Genomic DNA, 15,753 nt, shown 5'->3' with positions numbered 1-15,753 from the left:
ATTTTCCAGTCTTTTGGTACCATACCTGTTGATAGTGAATTTTCAAAAATGCAATATAGAGGGGTCGCTAGTTCCTCCCTTAACTCCATTAGTACCCTAGGATGTATACCATCTGGCCCTGGTGATTTGTTAGTTTTTATTTTGCTGAGCCTCAAAATGATATCCTCGGTCGAGAGATCCATATTGTGGTCCGGTTTGTTTGTCCCAGTTGAGGTATCTGTGCTTTCCACTAACTGCTCTCCCCTAGTAAATACTGATGAGAAGAACTTATTTAACACTTCCGCTTTTTCATTATCTTCTGCAAAATTTTTACCGTTGATATCTGTTAGTGGACCTATGTTCTCTTTAATTATTCGCTTGCTATTTATGTACTTGAAAAACTTCTTGGGGTTAGTTTTGCTTTCTGTGGCTATACGCTCTTCGTTTTCCCTTTTAGCTACTTTGATTACCTCTTTACAAGTTTTGTTTGTTTCTTTATACTTGATGAACGTCTCCTCATTTACGTTATTTTTATAGAACTTAAACGCTTTTGTTTTATTGTTGATCGCTGTCCTTACTTTTTTGTCCAACCATGTTGGCTTTTTTTTGTTAAATTTACCCTTGTTGACTTTTGGAATGTATTTAGTAGTTAGTGATTCTAGCACATTATTAAATGTATCCCACATTTCCTCTGCCTTCTTTCCTTCGAATAACTCTCCCCAATTAATTTCTTTTAGAGCTTCCCGGAATAAAAACATCAGCCCGAAGCGTTACGGGTCCTCCCGACCTGTTCATACTCCCACTATTCACATCGGCATGGAGTTGATTTTATAAAGTCTGGCGAGCGCAGCGAGCCACCAAGCCTAAAGTGTGGCGAGCGCAGCAAGCTCCGCGAGGGGACGCGTAAAACAAGACCAAAGCGTGGCGAGCGCAGTGAGGGGAAGTGGAATACACTTCAAGTAATCCACGTCCCCTCGCGGGGCTTGCTGTGCTCGGCACACTTTGGGCTTGTTTTACGCGTCCGCTCACCACGCTTTATAAAATCAACTCCACGCAGATGTGGATAGTGGGTTATGAACAGGTCAGGAGGAAGTGTACCACGTACACTCGCCACGCTAATTATGAAGGATAGATGTATTTGGCCATATCTGTAGTTTTATTATCTAATTTGTCAACATGTCATCACTTTCTACATGATAAATGTCAACATGACCAATGTTCATATTATGACAAAGTTAATATTTTTATATGGACATGAGGAATAGCGACATTATGACTGTAGACTTAAAATAGCTCAACCAATGAGAGGATCCATGTGGCTTCAAGCAGGAAGCAACATTGCTCACTGTATTTCCATAGCCATAGGCTGCGTGCATGAGATCTGTATGAAACTGAGGATTCCCTTCTCTGTTTGCATTACTCAAAATAACACAGACCTCTAATTACACATCCACCAAAATCCATTAACACTCCCACAAGACTGAACAATTCCGTGAGATTGCATTGTTGACGCCCATTGTTCCCACCCTGATATATCCATTTCACACAAAGCGAGATCCGCCAGAGATCTGTACGATTTAGACTTGCTTCTGCCCATGCATGCACGGAAAGAGATTCATCTGACATACAATCAGCCCTGCGAAATCTAGAAAAAAAATTGATTAAGCTTCTCTTTAACTTACTTAAAAAAATAAAATAAATAAGAACCTATATACACAACAATTAATTCAATAATGTCTGGACGGAGGCCCCATTGGGGCTTTGCCTGCTGTGAAGGATTGAATATTCTCTGTAATATGTATGCAGTATATAAATAACTGCTAATAATGGTAATAATGCTAATTATACTGCACAATGATTTTCACAGATTTGTTGAAAATTGAAAAAAAAGTTTCTGATGGTTCCCAAGACTATACTTTTATCAATTGTAATTGTTACTCAGTCATGTAGAAAGAGATTGTTCAGCAACCACTCCGTGCAGTGAGAACCATCTGAAAGACCTGAGCACAGGAAGGAGAAAGCTTACCATTAAATTCAGCTTGTGATTAATGGCCAGGGCGGAGTGTTCTAGAGCCTTGAAGACCGATGTGTAGCAGTCACTCAGTTTTGTGTATTTTCCAACCAGTGCAATTGAGCAGGTCTGCTGTAATCTTTCGTATCTGATGGATATGATTACAATTACCATACAAAGTATTATGTAACTCGTCATATCATATAGTACAAGTGACAGGATATTTTAAAACAGCCTATTGTGTTCTACAGGATGATGCTGCTTTCCCACTGCCTACACGGGTAATGACCCGCTTTTTTTAAATGGGTCTTTAAACGGGTAAGAGCCATAAAGACTCTTTCCCACTGCAGCTTTTAAACGGTAAATTACCGTTTAAAAGCTGTTTTTGTCACATTCACACTTACCCGTTTAAAAACCCGTTTAAGCAGTGTTAAGATAGGGGGGGGGGAGAATTTAAAAAAAAAAAACGGCGTGGGGTCTTCCCCACTGCCGTAACCAGCACCAGGCTGAAAGAGCCGGGGCTGGTAAAAAAAAATCAGGAAACCCGACAAATAGGGGTTCCCTGATTTTTTACAACCAGCCCCAGGCTCCAGGTCCGGGGCTGGTTCCCAAAATACGGGGGACAAAATGACTAGGGGTCCCCCGTATTTTAAGAACCAGCCCCAGGCACAACCAGCCAGCAGGGTAATGCCACAGCCGGGGGACACTTATTATATAAGTTCCCGCGGCCAAAGCATTAACCCTACCGACCAGTCAGTCTGGCCAGGGGCCCTGGGGGAGTGGGGACCCCCCCAATAAAGGGGTCCCCCCCCTCCAGGACTTACCTGACCAGGCTGAAGCCTGGTGCTGTCCTCGATGCCCCTGGGCGGTGGACATCGAGCTGATGGTATGGTGTAAAAAATAGAATAAAAACCATTGTCTTTTATTGGTGAACTATGAGCCCCAGCAAGCCTCCCCCGCAAGCTGGGACTTGGAGAACCACAAGTCCCAGCCTGCGGGGCATTAAAGGGCCCGCTGGGTCTTGTAGTTCCACAGTAAAAAAAAAGAGTTAAATAAACACACTGACACACGTGAAAAATAAAAGTTTAATACATACATAACACATACATACTGATACTTACCTATCTTGAGCCCGTAGGTAGCCCTGGTCCTGATGTCCTGGTCCGTGTCGGCGTCTGTATCCATGTAGGCATCCCTGTCGGCGACGGCGTCGGCGGTCCGGAGTCCGAAGAAATCCATTTGGGAAGCTGTGGAAGGAAACCATACTCACCTGTCCCGGGGCGACGTAGTCCAGGTAAGGTCTTTGCAAAAAAACAAACCGACACCCGAATCCAGCCGGACAGAGAGACGCACGGTGTTTACATCGTGCGGCTCCGCCTCCCGAATGCCGCTATTGGCCGCCTTGCGGCCTAGCGGCCAATCAGGAGCCGCTAGGCCGCAAGGCGGCCAATAGTGGCATTCGGGAGGCGGAGCCGCACGATGTAAACAAACACCGTGCGGCTCTCAGCTGTCCACTTGGTTCGGGTGTTCGGTTTGTTTTTTTGCAAAGAACTTACCTGGACTACGTCGCGCTGGGACAGGTGAGTATGGTTTCCTTCCACAGCTTCCCAAATGGATTTCTTCGGACTCCGGACCGCCGACGCCGTCGCCGACAGGGATGCCGACATGGATACAGACGCCGACACGGACCAGGACATCAGGACCAGGGCTACCTACGGGCTCAAGATAGGTAAGTATCAGTATGTATGTGTTATGTATGTATTAAACTTTTATTTTTCACGTGTGTCAGTGTGTTTATTTTAATCTTTCTTTTACTGTGGAACTACAAGACCCAGCGGGCCCTTTAATGCCCCGCAGGCTGGGACTTGTGGTTCTGCAAGTCCCAGCTTGCGGGGGAGGCTTGCTGGGACTCATAGTTCACCAGTAAAAGACAATGGTTTTTATTCTATTTTTTACACCATACCATCAGCTCGATGCCCACCGCCCAGGGGCATCGAGGACAGCACCAGGCTTCAGCCTGGTCAGGTAAGTCCTGGAGGGGGGGGGGACCCCTTTATTGGGGGGGTCCCCAATCCCCCAGGGCCCCTGGCCAGGCTGACTGGTCGGTAGGGTTAATGCTTTGGCCGCGGGAACTTATATAATAAGTGTCCCCCGGCTGTGGCATTACCCTGCTGGCTGGTTGTGCCTGGGGCTGGTTCTTAAAATACGGGGGACCCCTAGTCATTTTGTCCCCCGTATTTTGGGAACCAGCCCCGGACCTGGAGCCTGGGGCTGGTTGTAAAAAATCAGGGAACCCCTATTTGTCGGGTTTCCTGATTTTTTTAATACCAGCCCCGGCTCCTTCAGCCTGGTGCTGGTTACGGCAGTGGGGGGGGACCCCATGCCGGTTTTTTTTTTAACGGGTAAAGGGCTACCCCTTTCCCACTGCCGAAAAAACGGCTCTTACACGGTAAAAACACTGCTTTTTACCCGGTTAACAAATACCGGTATTTGTTACCCGTGTAAAGCAACCTGGAGCTTTCCCACTGCAGCTCTAGCCGTTTAAAAAGGCTAAAAAAACTGCATTTTACCGTGTAAAGCCTGCAGTGGGAAAGGGGCATGAGTTTCCAAATCAATGGAACATAAAAGATAACAACAATATGAAGTAAACCCCTGCTACAAAAATGCATGCGCAGACACAAAACAGCAAAAAAGACACAGACACAGTGAAGCAACTTGAACGACCTCCTAAATCTACTGCTCAATTACTGTGATCTGCAGATGATTGACTATTAACTGTACCTAGAATCTGCCTGAACTTATCTGCGGGTCGAGCTTTCAGCTTTGTGGCTCTAACTCTATGGAACGCTCTTCCCCACACTGTTCCAGAGGCCTCCACTCTCCAAGCCTTAAATACTTTCAAGACTTTCCTGTTCTCAAGCTTTTTACTAATATCCACTGTTAAACTTGTTTGGTATTTTGTGCTGTAAAGGCAAATGTGAAGGACTAAGTCCTATGGGAGAAAAGTGCTACTATAAAAATAACTTTATTAGTAGTATTATTAATAATAATAATAGATTGTGAAAATATACTTTTACCTGAAAGTAATAGTAGGGAAGTAAAGGAAGAGTTGCTTGTGATCAGATGCTGCTAGCTATTAATTTATTATCAGCTTCTTATATAGCGCACACATATTCCGCAGCGCTGTACAGAGAATATTTATTGGAAGCCAATAAACCTACCAGTGTATTTTTGGGTTGTGGGAGGAAACCGAAGTACCCGGAGAAAACCCACGCAAGTACGGGGAGAATATACAAACTCTGCACAGTTAGGGCCATGGTGGGAATCGAACCCATGACCTCAACGCTGTGAGGCAGTAATGCTAACCATTACACCATCAAGCGGTAATCAGTGATTTGTGTAATCCATGAGATCCCCGCTCACCTTGTAGGCAGATAACAAGCCTCCCGCACGAACGCCCGCCCCCCACATCTCCCCGCAGGCCTGTGATGGGATGTTTTGTTTTGGGGACCCAAAACGTCCCCAAAACAGGGTCATCAACCATAAAATTATTTCAGAAGCACTCGCTAATCTAAATCACTCTCTGGTGACTTAGATTAGCGGCTCCCTGCTCTGTGAACAGGGCGGGCAGCTGACATCCGGGATGTCAGGAAGCCCCCGCGCCAGCTCCTTGGAGACTATGCAAGCCTGTGCGAGCGCCCGCAGAAAAGACCAATGGCCAAATACACTGCATGCAATATAGTAAACATCGCCTTGCATGCACAGTCTACTTTTATCGTGATACCGACCTCGTAGGGCAACTGTGTGATTTTGGCAAACTTTCCTTACAATTGTGAAAATTTAATAAAAACCGTAAACTAAAATCGCACCATGTGTATGCACCTTAACACTTCTCCGTGCGGTCACATAGCATCTGCATGCAGTCGCCATGGGCCAAGTATGAATGACGCACACGCTTTACATTTTTGTTTTCTTTCTGACATACAAGTGGCTTCCTACCAGCAACCTGTTGGAAAATTATGCTGAACAATCTTCTCAAACCATTGGGCATATGCAGTAGTAAAGCCTGCTATAAGGGTTGATGTGACAGCGCTTGTGAAGAGAGACATGAAAGTGCATCATATATCATCAGATTTGTTTATGACTTAAATTTATTTTAGCCCTACCATCAGGCCAGACAGGCTCCCACACAGAAGAGGAATAGCTAATTCCTATTTATTCCGGCAAAAGTGCTCCTGTATTTTCATGCTGCTATGTGTATGTGACAAATGGACATTAACTGCCGGAAAGGCAATTTTGCCAATGGATTTCACTAATGGGAAACATAGGGACGTCCTTGAAAACCCTTGACAATTCTAAACTTTAGATTTATCATAGCATGGAGAAAGATAAAACACCAACCAACCAGTTCCTAACTCTCATTTTTTAAACACTGGGGCAGATGTATTAACCCTGGAGAGGAGATAAATTGGAGATAAAATGCAGATAAAGTAGAAGGAGATAAAGCACCGGCTAATAAACTGTGTTTGAGAATGACATTTGGCAGCTGATTGGCTGGTGCTTTACCTCCTTTTACCTTACCTCCAGTTTATCTCTTCTCCAGGCTTAATACATCTGCCCCACAGTCTACACGACAGAAGCTAATTATCTCTGCCCACTCTAGCTCTTCAAGTGATTACACATCTCCCCATTAGTACAGTCATTTAAGGTACTTCTCTAGGACAAAAACATTAGCAAAGCTTTTTGTTCAATGCATACAGGATGTATAGATAGATAGATAGATAGATAGATAGATAGAATTGTAAAAAATATATATCTATCTATCTATCAAATAGCATCTTATTTGCAAAATAAATAGGTCACACAAGCAGCTTCTGCTGATTAAAATTATGTCATGTCTATATTCAGTGTGTGATTGCATCTGTGTCTACATCAAAATGTATATGTTTTTACTCCAAATAAAAAAACAAAAAACATTGTCTATCCGCTGGCCTTAAGATGAATTAATAAAGGAAATATAATTTCCCATTTGCCTTAAATACATGTGTTTTTTTTTCTTGGGCGTAGCAAGGCACTGTACCTATACATATCTGCTAAAACGTTGTCACATGACTGCCCCCATTCATCCACCAGAAGTCATCTGGCTATAGATAATTAGTGCTTCCCGTGTGAAACCGGGGCAGTTCGCTAGTTACAAATATAATTGTTTTGAATGCGGACAGGCTTATGTACCTAGTTAACTGTGCATATATATTTTTTCGCTCTTTGTATAAAATATACCCCACAAGGTCAGGTTTAAACACTTTATTATTGCAAAGACCCCCACCTGGCTACTTTTTGATGCCACTTGGATGGAAAAAAATTCTGGGGAGAATACTGGAGTTATTACAAGCAAGCCCAGAGGGTTACAAGATCATTCCTGCAAAGAGGTTGAAACCCTCAATTTTGATATAGTAAAAAGCCATTAGAAAGAAAAAAAATGGCTTTACAGATCTAACCTGAAATGGAAAAAAACACAGTACATAATGTGGGTTATTCTGGCTCACTCACAAAGGCACAATCACTCTCTAATGGACAAAACCATATGCACTGCAGGTGAGGCTGATGTAACATAGAGACAGTTAGATTTTGTTGGGGTTTGTACTTCAAACTGATATTTATATTGCAGTGTAAGAATAAAGCAGCCAGTATTTACCCTGCACAGAAACAATAAAACACCCAAATCTAACTCTTTCTGCACATCACCTGCAATGCATATGGTTTTGTCCATTAGAGAGTGATTGTGCCTTTGCGAGTGAACCAGAATAACCCCCAATGTGTGAAAACAGCTTTGTCCTGCTCATCGGTCTATATGAATGTGTGCCTTAGGGCAACGGGTGCAGTATAGAAGATCTACAGTACTAAGACAGACAGTCAATAGGTTGACCCCATTTGATTGATAAGCATGCATTAGGTTGGCTGGTTCAAAAGGTAGATAGTAGAAAAGAAGGACAGGGTCAAAAGGTCAACTTAGAAATGGTTGACGAGTTCTTTTCTGGGTCTTCATAATACGTGACCACAATTAGTACAAACGTATTGCCTTGCAGGCTCAATTCGCTCGCCGCACTTTGGGCAGGTAATTATTCCCAATAGTAGTCCATGTGGACAGTAAATCAAGTAAGACTGGAAAAATACGTGAAACCCCATAACACTTGTGTCAACCATGTGTGTCGACCATTGTCATGCCGACATTTGTTTACCTAACAAGTTTTTAGACTAGACTTACAATCCTTGTGCTAAAATCTGAGAGTTTCAGCCTGATTCTGAGCCGCTCTCATCTGCACCTGCTTCTCTGCTCAGACACAGCAGGCTTCTCACTTCCTTATGCCAACAAAAAAATCCGCCCATGTGTGGCAAAGCATATGCCACCAACTATCATTAGCCTATCATTAGTATCTGGGCTCATGTCGGATGCAAAAGAACCACTGATATAGACATCCAATTCTACCATCTGCAGCAGCACATGCTACCATCGAGCAGATGCTAGCGACACTGCCATGATACAGATCAGTTCCATTACCGTCCAGATATGCCTATTTTAGGGACAGTGCAAAGGGTCATTTACATAGTTACAAAGTAGGTGAGGCTGAATAAAGACTTGCGTCCATCTAGTTCAACCTATGTTTATAGTAGCTTATCCCTTGTTGTATAGTATGTTCTGATATTTTACAGACAGATTATGTTACTTATTCGTACCGTGGATGTTTTTAACCAATAAATGTTTATCCAACCTTATTTTAAATGTATTTATAGTGTCTGCCGACACCACTTCTCCAGGAAGAGAGTCCCAAAGTTTAACTGCTCTGACTGTAAAGAATTTTTTTCTTCTAGATGAACAAAATCTTTCTTCTTCTAATCTAAACTCGTGCCCTCGCGTCCTAGATTCCTGTCTAGCAGAAGAAAGGGTGTTTGACAGTTCCTTATATTGGCCCCTAATGTATTTATACATATTGGGCATGTCCCCCCTTAAACGTCTCTCCTCTAGTTTAAATAGTCCCAGATTGCTTAATCTTTCCTCGTAGCTTAAATTCTCCATTCCCCTAATAAGCTTTGTTGCTCTTTGGATATTTTCTAATTCTATGATGTCCTTTTTATAGTGTGGGGCCCAGAATTGTACTCCATATTCGAGGTGAGGTCTTACCAATGCTCTATACAGTGGCATAATTACTTTTGAATCCCTAGTTTCCATGCCCCTTTTAATACATGCTAGAGTTTTGTTGGCCTTTTTAGTTGCTATATTACATTGAGCACTACACCCCAGTTTGTTGTCTATTTGGACTCCTAGATCCTTTTCGAGTACTGAATTACCCAGTTCATCCCATAGTTATGTCTCCCAAGGTGCATGACCTTGCATCATTGGTGCTCTATGTCTGAGTTCATGACCTTGACCGCGTCCCGCTGCTATCCTGAGATCTGTGAGATGCGTCTGCTTTTCCATTTGCATTTGGCCCAGAAACAGGTCATTTACAATTTCTAAGCATTGTATGTAACATAAAATTACTTTTCACAAAGTCATTTTATCAATTATATCTCAATAATGAGGCATTACATTATTCCATTCGGTATGCCGCATTTACAATTAAAAGGCACTTGTGGTTAATATCCCCAGTAATGTAGTTATCTGTACAGAACACACACACCATCACTTTTCACCAAATGTCATCTTTTTTACTTGTTATATAGAATGCTCAATAAAAATGCCCAAAAATAATTAATGAAACACATTATGTTGCCTGGCATTACATGGAATTGTCAAAGGCATTTGCATAATGAGACGGAGAATGATGGGTTCTTCGTTTCTGAATTTGGGTTCACATTGATCACTCGGATAATTACTAAAATGTTTAAATATCTTAAATTCCAGTATTATCAATTAAATGGAGACATTCTAGTGCTGACTCATTATTCTGTTAACACCAAGGGAAAAATTGAATAAGCCGTAATGGGCAAGCGGCCGAAACAATAGTTACGAACGGGATCAGCGATAATTATGGCCCGAGAACTCTGCAAATTTATCTAGCTGCCAAGTTCTCGGTAATTCTATTTTTCAATGGTGAACTTATTTGTAAGTGATTGTCGAGTTTACCGGCAGCTAAAACATGTCCAAACCTGAAGCATCGCACAGATCAGTCAGATCTGTGCGATGCTTCTCTATGTAAACAATAAGAAAGTTAAAAACAAAAAAGCAGCACGGATCCCTCCCCCACAACCGGCCCCAGAGAAAAAACAGCCCCGGGCTCTTAGAGAGGGCCCTGGTTTCCGAAATACAGGGAAAAAAATTGAGTGTGGTCCTCCTGGGACCCGTATTTTTTAAACCAGCAGCGGGCTCCAAAAGTCAGCAGGGTAATGCCACAGCCGAGGGACACTTATTTATTTATTATTTATTAACAGTTTCTTATATAGCGCAGCATATTCCGTTGCGCTTTACATAGGGACTTATTATGTAAGGTTCCGTGGCCATAGCATTAACCCTCTAACTGCTGAGCTCTACTGGGGGGAGTGGAGATCCTCCAAATTAAGGGCCACCCAAGGCCAGAGCTGAAGCACGGGGCTATCCTCAGCACTCCTGAGCGGTGAGTGACAAGTTAAAACTTAGTAAAGAGTTAAAAATAGAAAAATAATAATATTGGGTTTGGGAGTAGAACCACAAGTACTGGTAAGAGGGGCATTAAAGGGTCTGCTGGGACTTGTAGTTCCACAGCAAAAACCACTACTAAAATACATACTCAGCTTCACGGAAACAGGCAGGGTTGGGGGTGCGGGCAGCTACGGGGAAGTGGGGATACGGTCGTATTCTCGACTACACTTAGGTCGACATTGTTGGGTCGACAGGTGGGAAGGTCAACAGGTGTCTAAGTCGACATAGGTGAAGGTCGACTGGTGGCAAGGGACACAGTCGACATGGGTTTAGGTCGACATAGAGTTAGGTCGACATGGGTTATGTCGACAGGCCGGAAGGTCAACATGTTTTTTTTTTTACTGTTTTTTGAGCCGACATGTGCCGACAGGCGGTATTTCATGCCCTACCATCCACTAGGGTGCGGTGGGAGAATAAAATAGTGCCCGAAGCATGGCGAGCGAAGCAAGCGATGCGAGGGGCTGCGGTAGACTTCCAACTGTGTCCATGTCAACTGTGTCGACATTCGGGTAAAAAAACAGTAAAAAAATAACATGTCGACCATCCAACCTGTCAACATATCTCATGTCGACTTAACACTGTGTCGACCGAAAAACCATGTCGATACTGTCCCTTGTCGACCTTGCTACCTGTCGACCTTGACACCTGTAGACCTTCCCACCTGTCGACCCAACGGTGTCGACCTAATTACCGTCGACCTTAGTCTGGTCGACAATACGATCCACACCGAGGGAAGGGGGGGGAGCAGCAGGGAGGCGGCGGAGGGCCCCCGTCAGAACAGCACAAGTATCTTGTGCGCGCGTGCTCCCTTCTGGTGGCTTGTGGATGGCAATTCTCTTTCCAGGAGCAGCTCTAATAAGAACTGCTCCATCTGTACTTACCTATGTTCTGACATAGATCAGTCTAGAGAAAAAATAGATCTGTGGGAAAAAAAAAAAAATTAAACCCTAGATCCAGTGTAGATCACGTCCCCTTCATTCCAAGCAGGCATCCCAAGGGTTAAAAATCAAACCAACCAACCAAGCGCATAACACGTTCCATTTGGACTGAAGAGCAGCATGTATGTTTACACATGCTGCTCCTTGCGTAACTGAAGGCGAATCCCACTGACGTCAGTCAATGGGAAGCCCCACAGCTGCGAGCTACAGAGGAGCTCTGTGCCTGATTGACTTGTTTGCATCCCATTGAAGCCTATATTATTAAAATAACATGGGCTCCTATAGTGGTTACCAGCATAGGAGTCAATGTTATGGAAATAACATTGGCTTCTATGATGGGAACCGGCAAATCAGCCTGACCACAAAGTCAATGGAAGGTATCACCAAGGTTAATAGGGGTCCCCACCAGGGATACCTTCAACTGACTTTGCATGTGCAGTCCTTTGATAATTGAACGGACTGCGAATTCGCACAACAGCGATCAACTCTAAAACAGGCCCCAAGCCTTTCCTGAATGCATTTATCCCTCTGTGTCTATTATCGGGCTAGATCTTTTGAATCAACGAGTCCCTTCTTTCAAACAATATGCCCCATAGTAAGTTATTTTCTCGTGATCACAGACACCAAAAGGTGGCCATGCACTAGTGTGATTACGACTTCACCCAATTCCAACAGATCAGGTAGAGAAATCAGGTGAAAATGGGCAAATGGCATTTGTTTTAGATCCGTGGTCCTGTGTGCATCAGTGCCCCTAAATAGCAAGTGCTGCACATAGGATCTTTCGGATCGTGCAGCCTCCGGCAGCACTTGCTGGGTCACATGCCATATAGCACATGCAAAAGGACCGCATGCCCAGGAGGCTCAAGAGGGATCGTCCGGCTCTAAACTGCTGCGAGAAGCAGTGTAAGGGCACCTCAATTCTGCCAATACAGTGCAGATTTTAAGAAAATCTATGCTTAAAACAAATAACTTGATTAGAAACTCCAACATTTTGATTCAAACATCTGGACTCAATAATGGATATCCATAAAACCTGGACACATGGGGGTATATTGCCACAATAATGCTGCAATTCACACATCTAGGGGGAGGAGGACTATAAAAATATGATGTCCTATTGACTCTGCCCCTTCTCAACATACCTGCGAAAGGCATCAATCTGCTTGTCACCAACTGATTCAAAGGCAGGGTCAGAGTAGAAACAGAACATGAGTGTGTAAAATAAAGCAGAATACAGTAGTTCTAAAAGGATACTTTCAGCATACTGCCAGTCAGGATGCAGGCGTTAACAAAAGGCCAGCTCCGAAATCCCCAAACTTAATGAGGATGCCAGTGCTGGAATCCCAACTGCCGGAATTCTGAGTGTAAGTATGCTGGCGCGGGTTGTGGTCATACTGAGTATGGGGGGGGGGGGGAGAGGTCTAGGCACTAGGGGGAACTCAGTGTTAGGCTGCAGGTGGGAGGTTTTGTTTATGGTGGAGGAGGGTTAGGGTTCCGCTGCTTGAGGTTTGGAGGGATGCAGGGAGTAGTAAGTATACTTACCTGACCCCTGTCGGCATGCCCTTGGGATGTCGGCATTCTGAATGCCAACATCCCAACCATCGGTCATTAAAGTACAAGCAGGAACCAACCGCTATCAATCTCTCCACTCATTTTATGCCTTTTAAATAATTTCAAAATTATGAAGCAGTGCATATGCTATAAAACCATTTGCTTCTCTATAAAAATGGGTAGACCTGTGCAAAAGTAGTCCACTGACATCAGAGAGAACATTTTGGCTAGACTCAGCACATTAATTACCCTTAATGTGTACAGTCTGCATCAATACAGCCGAGTGGTTCTGCAGATGTATAGCGCACTTCTGCTAAGTTCTATTGAAGAGGACTGGATCAAGTGTCCTCGTACACTGTAAACTCACAATAAAAAACTAGAGGCTCCCGCTCTCAGATAATTGGGTGGGGTAACAAAGGAATGGGAAGGATGTCAGAAAGCAATGGGGAGTGATTCTTTGTAGTTTCTCCATGTAAAATTCAGCGCTTCATCACATAGATCATTCCTCTGTGCTTGTAGATAAACATAGCGTCACAGCCCATAAAATAAACTTTTACATTAAAAGGAGCCCTTTATAATTTGGGCGACAATAATTCAGACGAGGGTTAATACTGATAAATAGAGCTATGACCTTTATTTTGAAGCTGTTGTTTCCTGGTGGTATGGCTATGAAAATGTTAAATGGCACGCACAATCAGTGTAAAGCATGCCAGGGTAAAGCATGCCAGCAGGCTCTATACACTGACTACAAGTGCCATTTCATATTTTTTTATCTCCAAACCACCAGGAATTGGAGACTTTACAAAAGCATCACTTCAAAGACAAACCCTTACTGCATGTGTCTGGGGACAAATGTATTGACTCAATAGATGTCACCATCAATAAATATCAATTGGCAGAGAAGTTAAGTTGCAGAAAGTAACCACCACTCAGATCACATCAAATATACATGTAGCTATGAGGAGACAGAATACGTAAATGTATATGCTGCATGATTATGCTGTTTCTATTGTGCATGTACAGTACAGTATGTGCATATTATGAAACGAACTGTGGGGTAGATGTATGACGTAGTGATGCGGGAGGAGAAGTGATAAAGTGCCTGGTACTTTATCACCGGCCAATCAGCTCCTGACTGTTAAGTTACAGGCTGAGTTTAAAAAGGAGCTGATTGGCCGATGATAAAGTCCCAGGCACTTTATTACTTCTCCACACATCTGCCCCTGTTTACCATGTACAGATGGAGCACAACCGGCTAGACAAATGGCAACCGCCCCCACCCATCACAGAATAATATTGTCCCCTCTACAGGTCAGAAGCAGGAGTAAGTGAAAGTGGTACAGTCTATGTTTGTCTAGATAATCTGTAGGGTCTACATAATGTGAAACGGTATAATGGTATCTCTGGCAAGGGTTGTCTTTTCATGGATGAAATTATGTTTGTTTCAAAAGAAAGCAGATATAAAAAAAAAGAAAATACAGCTAGATACAGAGTACATAACATCATTCATGAGTCCAACTGATAGAAAATGATAGAACAATGAAGTCCTGCAGGGACTCCGTAACAAGAGAACACAAGTAATTGTAATACATGCATGGGAACTTATGCAACCAACCCAATTCTCACGGTCATTTTTCTACAAGTTTAGAAAATAGTAAACAGCTCATTCGTTTTTATTGGCTATAAAATGTTTCCTCTACGCGGTGCCCCAGTTTTCATGAGTGTCCCCCATTGTGTTTAATTGTCTTTATCCGGAGCATTTTAGGTAACAGTGATTGTACGTTCTGTATAACAATTGCTACAAATTTACAAACACATATAGAGTGTTTATACTTTATCCATTGCCAAATGTATATATATATATGTAAATATTACACAGTCAATTTTGTTGCAAACTCGTCTTTACACAATTTTGGCACTAAAAAAATGTGGCATGATAAATGTCTCGTATTGTACCTGTCTGCCATTCTCTTCCACTTCAGGAGCTGCGTACTGGGATCATCATCCACCGGCAGGTCCAGCCTGTTTTTAAAATACTTGATTATCCCTTGTTCCTCCAATAAAATGGGCACACGGTAAGTAGAAGAGACGTCATGAACAAATATGACCTGGAGATTAAATAATTGATTGGAGGAAACATTCATTAATAATTTCTGTTTGTAAAAAAAACTACATAAAGGCTTACACACTGAATAGTTTGAAGTCTAAAATGTATGAATTACATTAAGCATTTCGTATATAAAAAATAAAACAGAAAAACAAAAAAACATGTTTTCTATCATAATATAGAATATTTTAGTGGAAATGCTCCCACCTTCACTTTAACTATTAAGGCCCCCATACACCAGAACAAGATTGTACTATGTGCGATCCTGCAGGTCGAATGGTTGGTTCTCTATTCAGACGTGCTGCACATCTGATCAGTTGTAATTGGGAGCAGATCGCGAGTGCTTTTAAGCACATACAACCGGTTGTTCGATGGCTCATACGACCGACGTACGTGCGCTGCAGCTGGATTGTATAACAGATTGGGGTAAATTTACTAAAATGTGTATTATTCTCCACATGTGATGTTGCTATGGACAACCAATCACTAT

At 42.9% G+C, this 15,753-nt stretch overlaps 1 protein-coding gene across 3 annotated transcripts in view; it reads right to left on the bottom strand.

Annotated features, from left to right (window-relative positions):
* Positions 1–15,753, bottom strand: part of CTPS2 (CTP synthase 2) — a 232,487-nt gene that overhangs the window by 141,304 nt on the left and 75,430 nt on the right. For all 3 annotated transcript variants that reach the window (XM_083172428.1, XM_083172427.1, XM_083172429.1), the window contains 2 exons: positions 15,113–15,264; positions 2,006–2,138 (listed from right to left, as the gene is read on the bottom strand). In XM_083172428.1, the coding sequence (XP_083028554.1) occupies positions 2,006–2,138; positions 15,113–15,264 (285 nt within the window). The remainder of the gene's footprint in view (positions 1–2,005; positions 2,139–15,112; positions 15,265–15,753) is intronic.

The sequence above is a fragment of the Crinia signifera genome, chromosome 2 (assembly GCF_055691185.1).
Source record: "Crinia signifera chromosome 2, ASM5569118v1, whole genome shotgun sequence".
NCBI lineage: Eukaryota > Metazoa > Chordata > Amphibia > Anura > Myobatrachidae > Crinia > Crinia signifera.
This window is presented reverse-complemented; position numbering and strand designations above follow the sequence as displayed.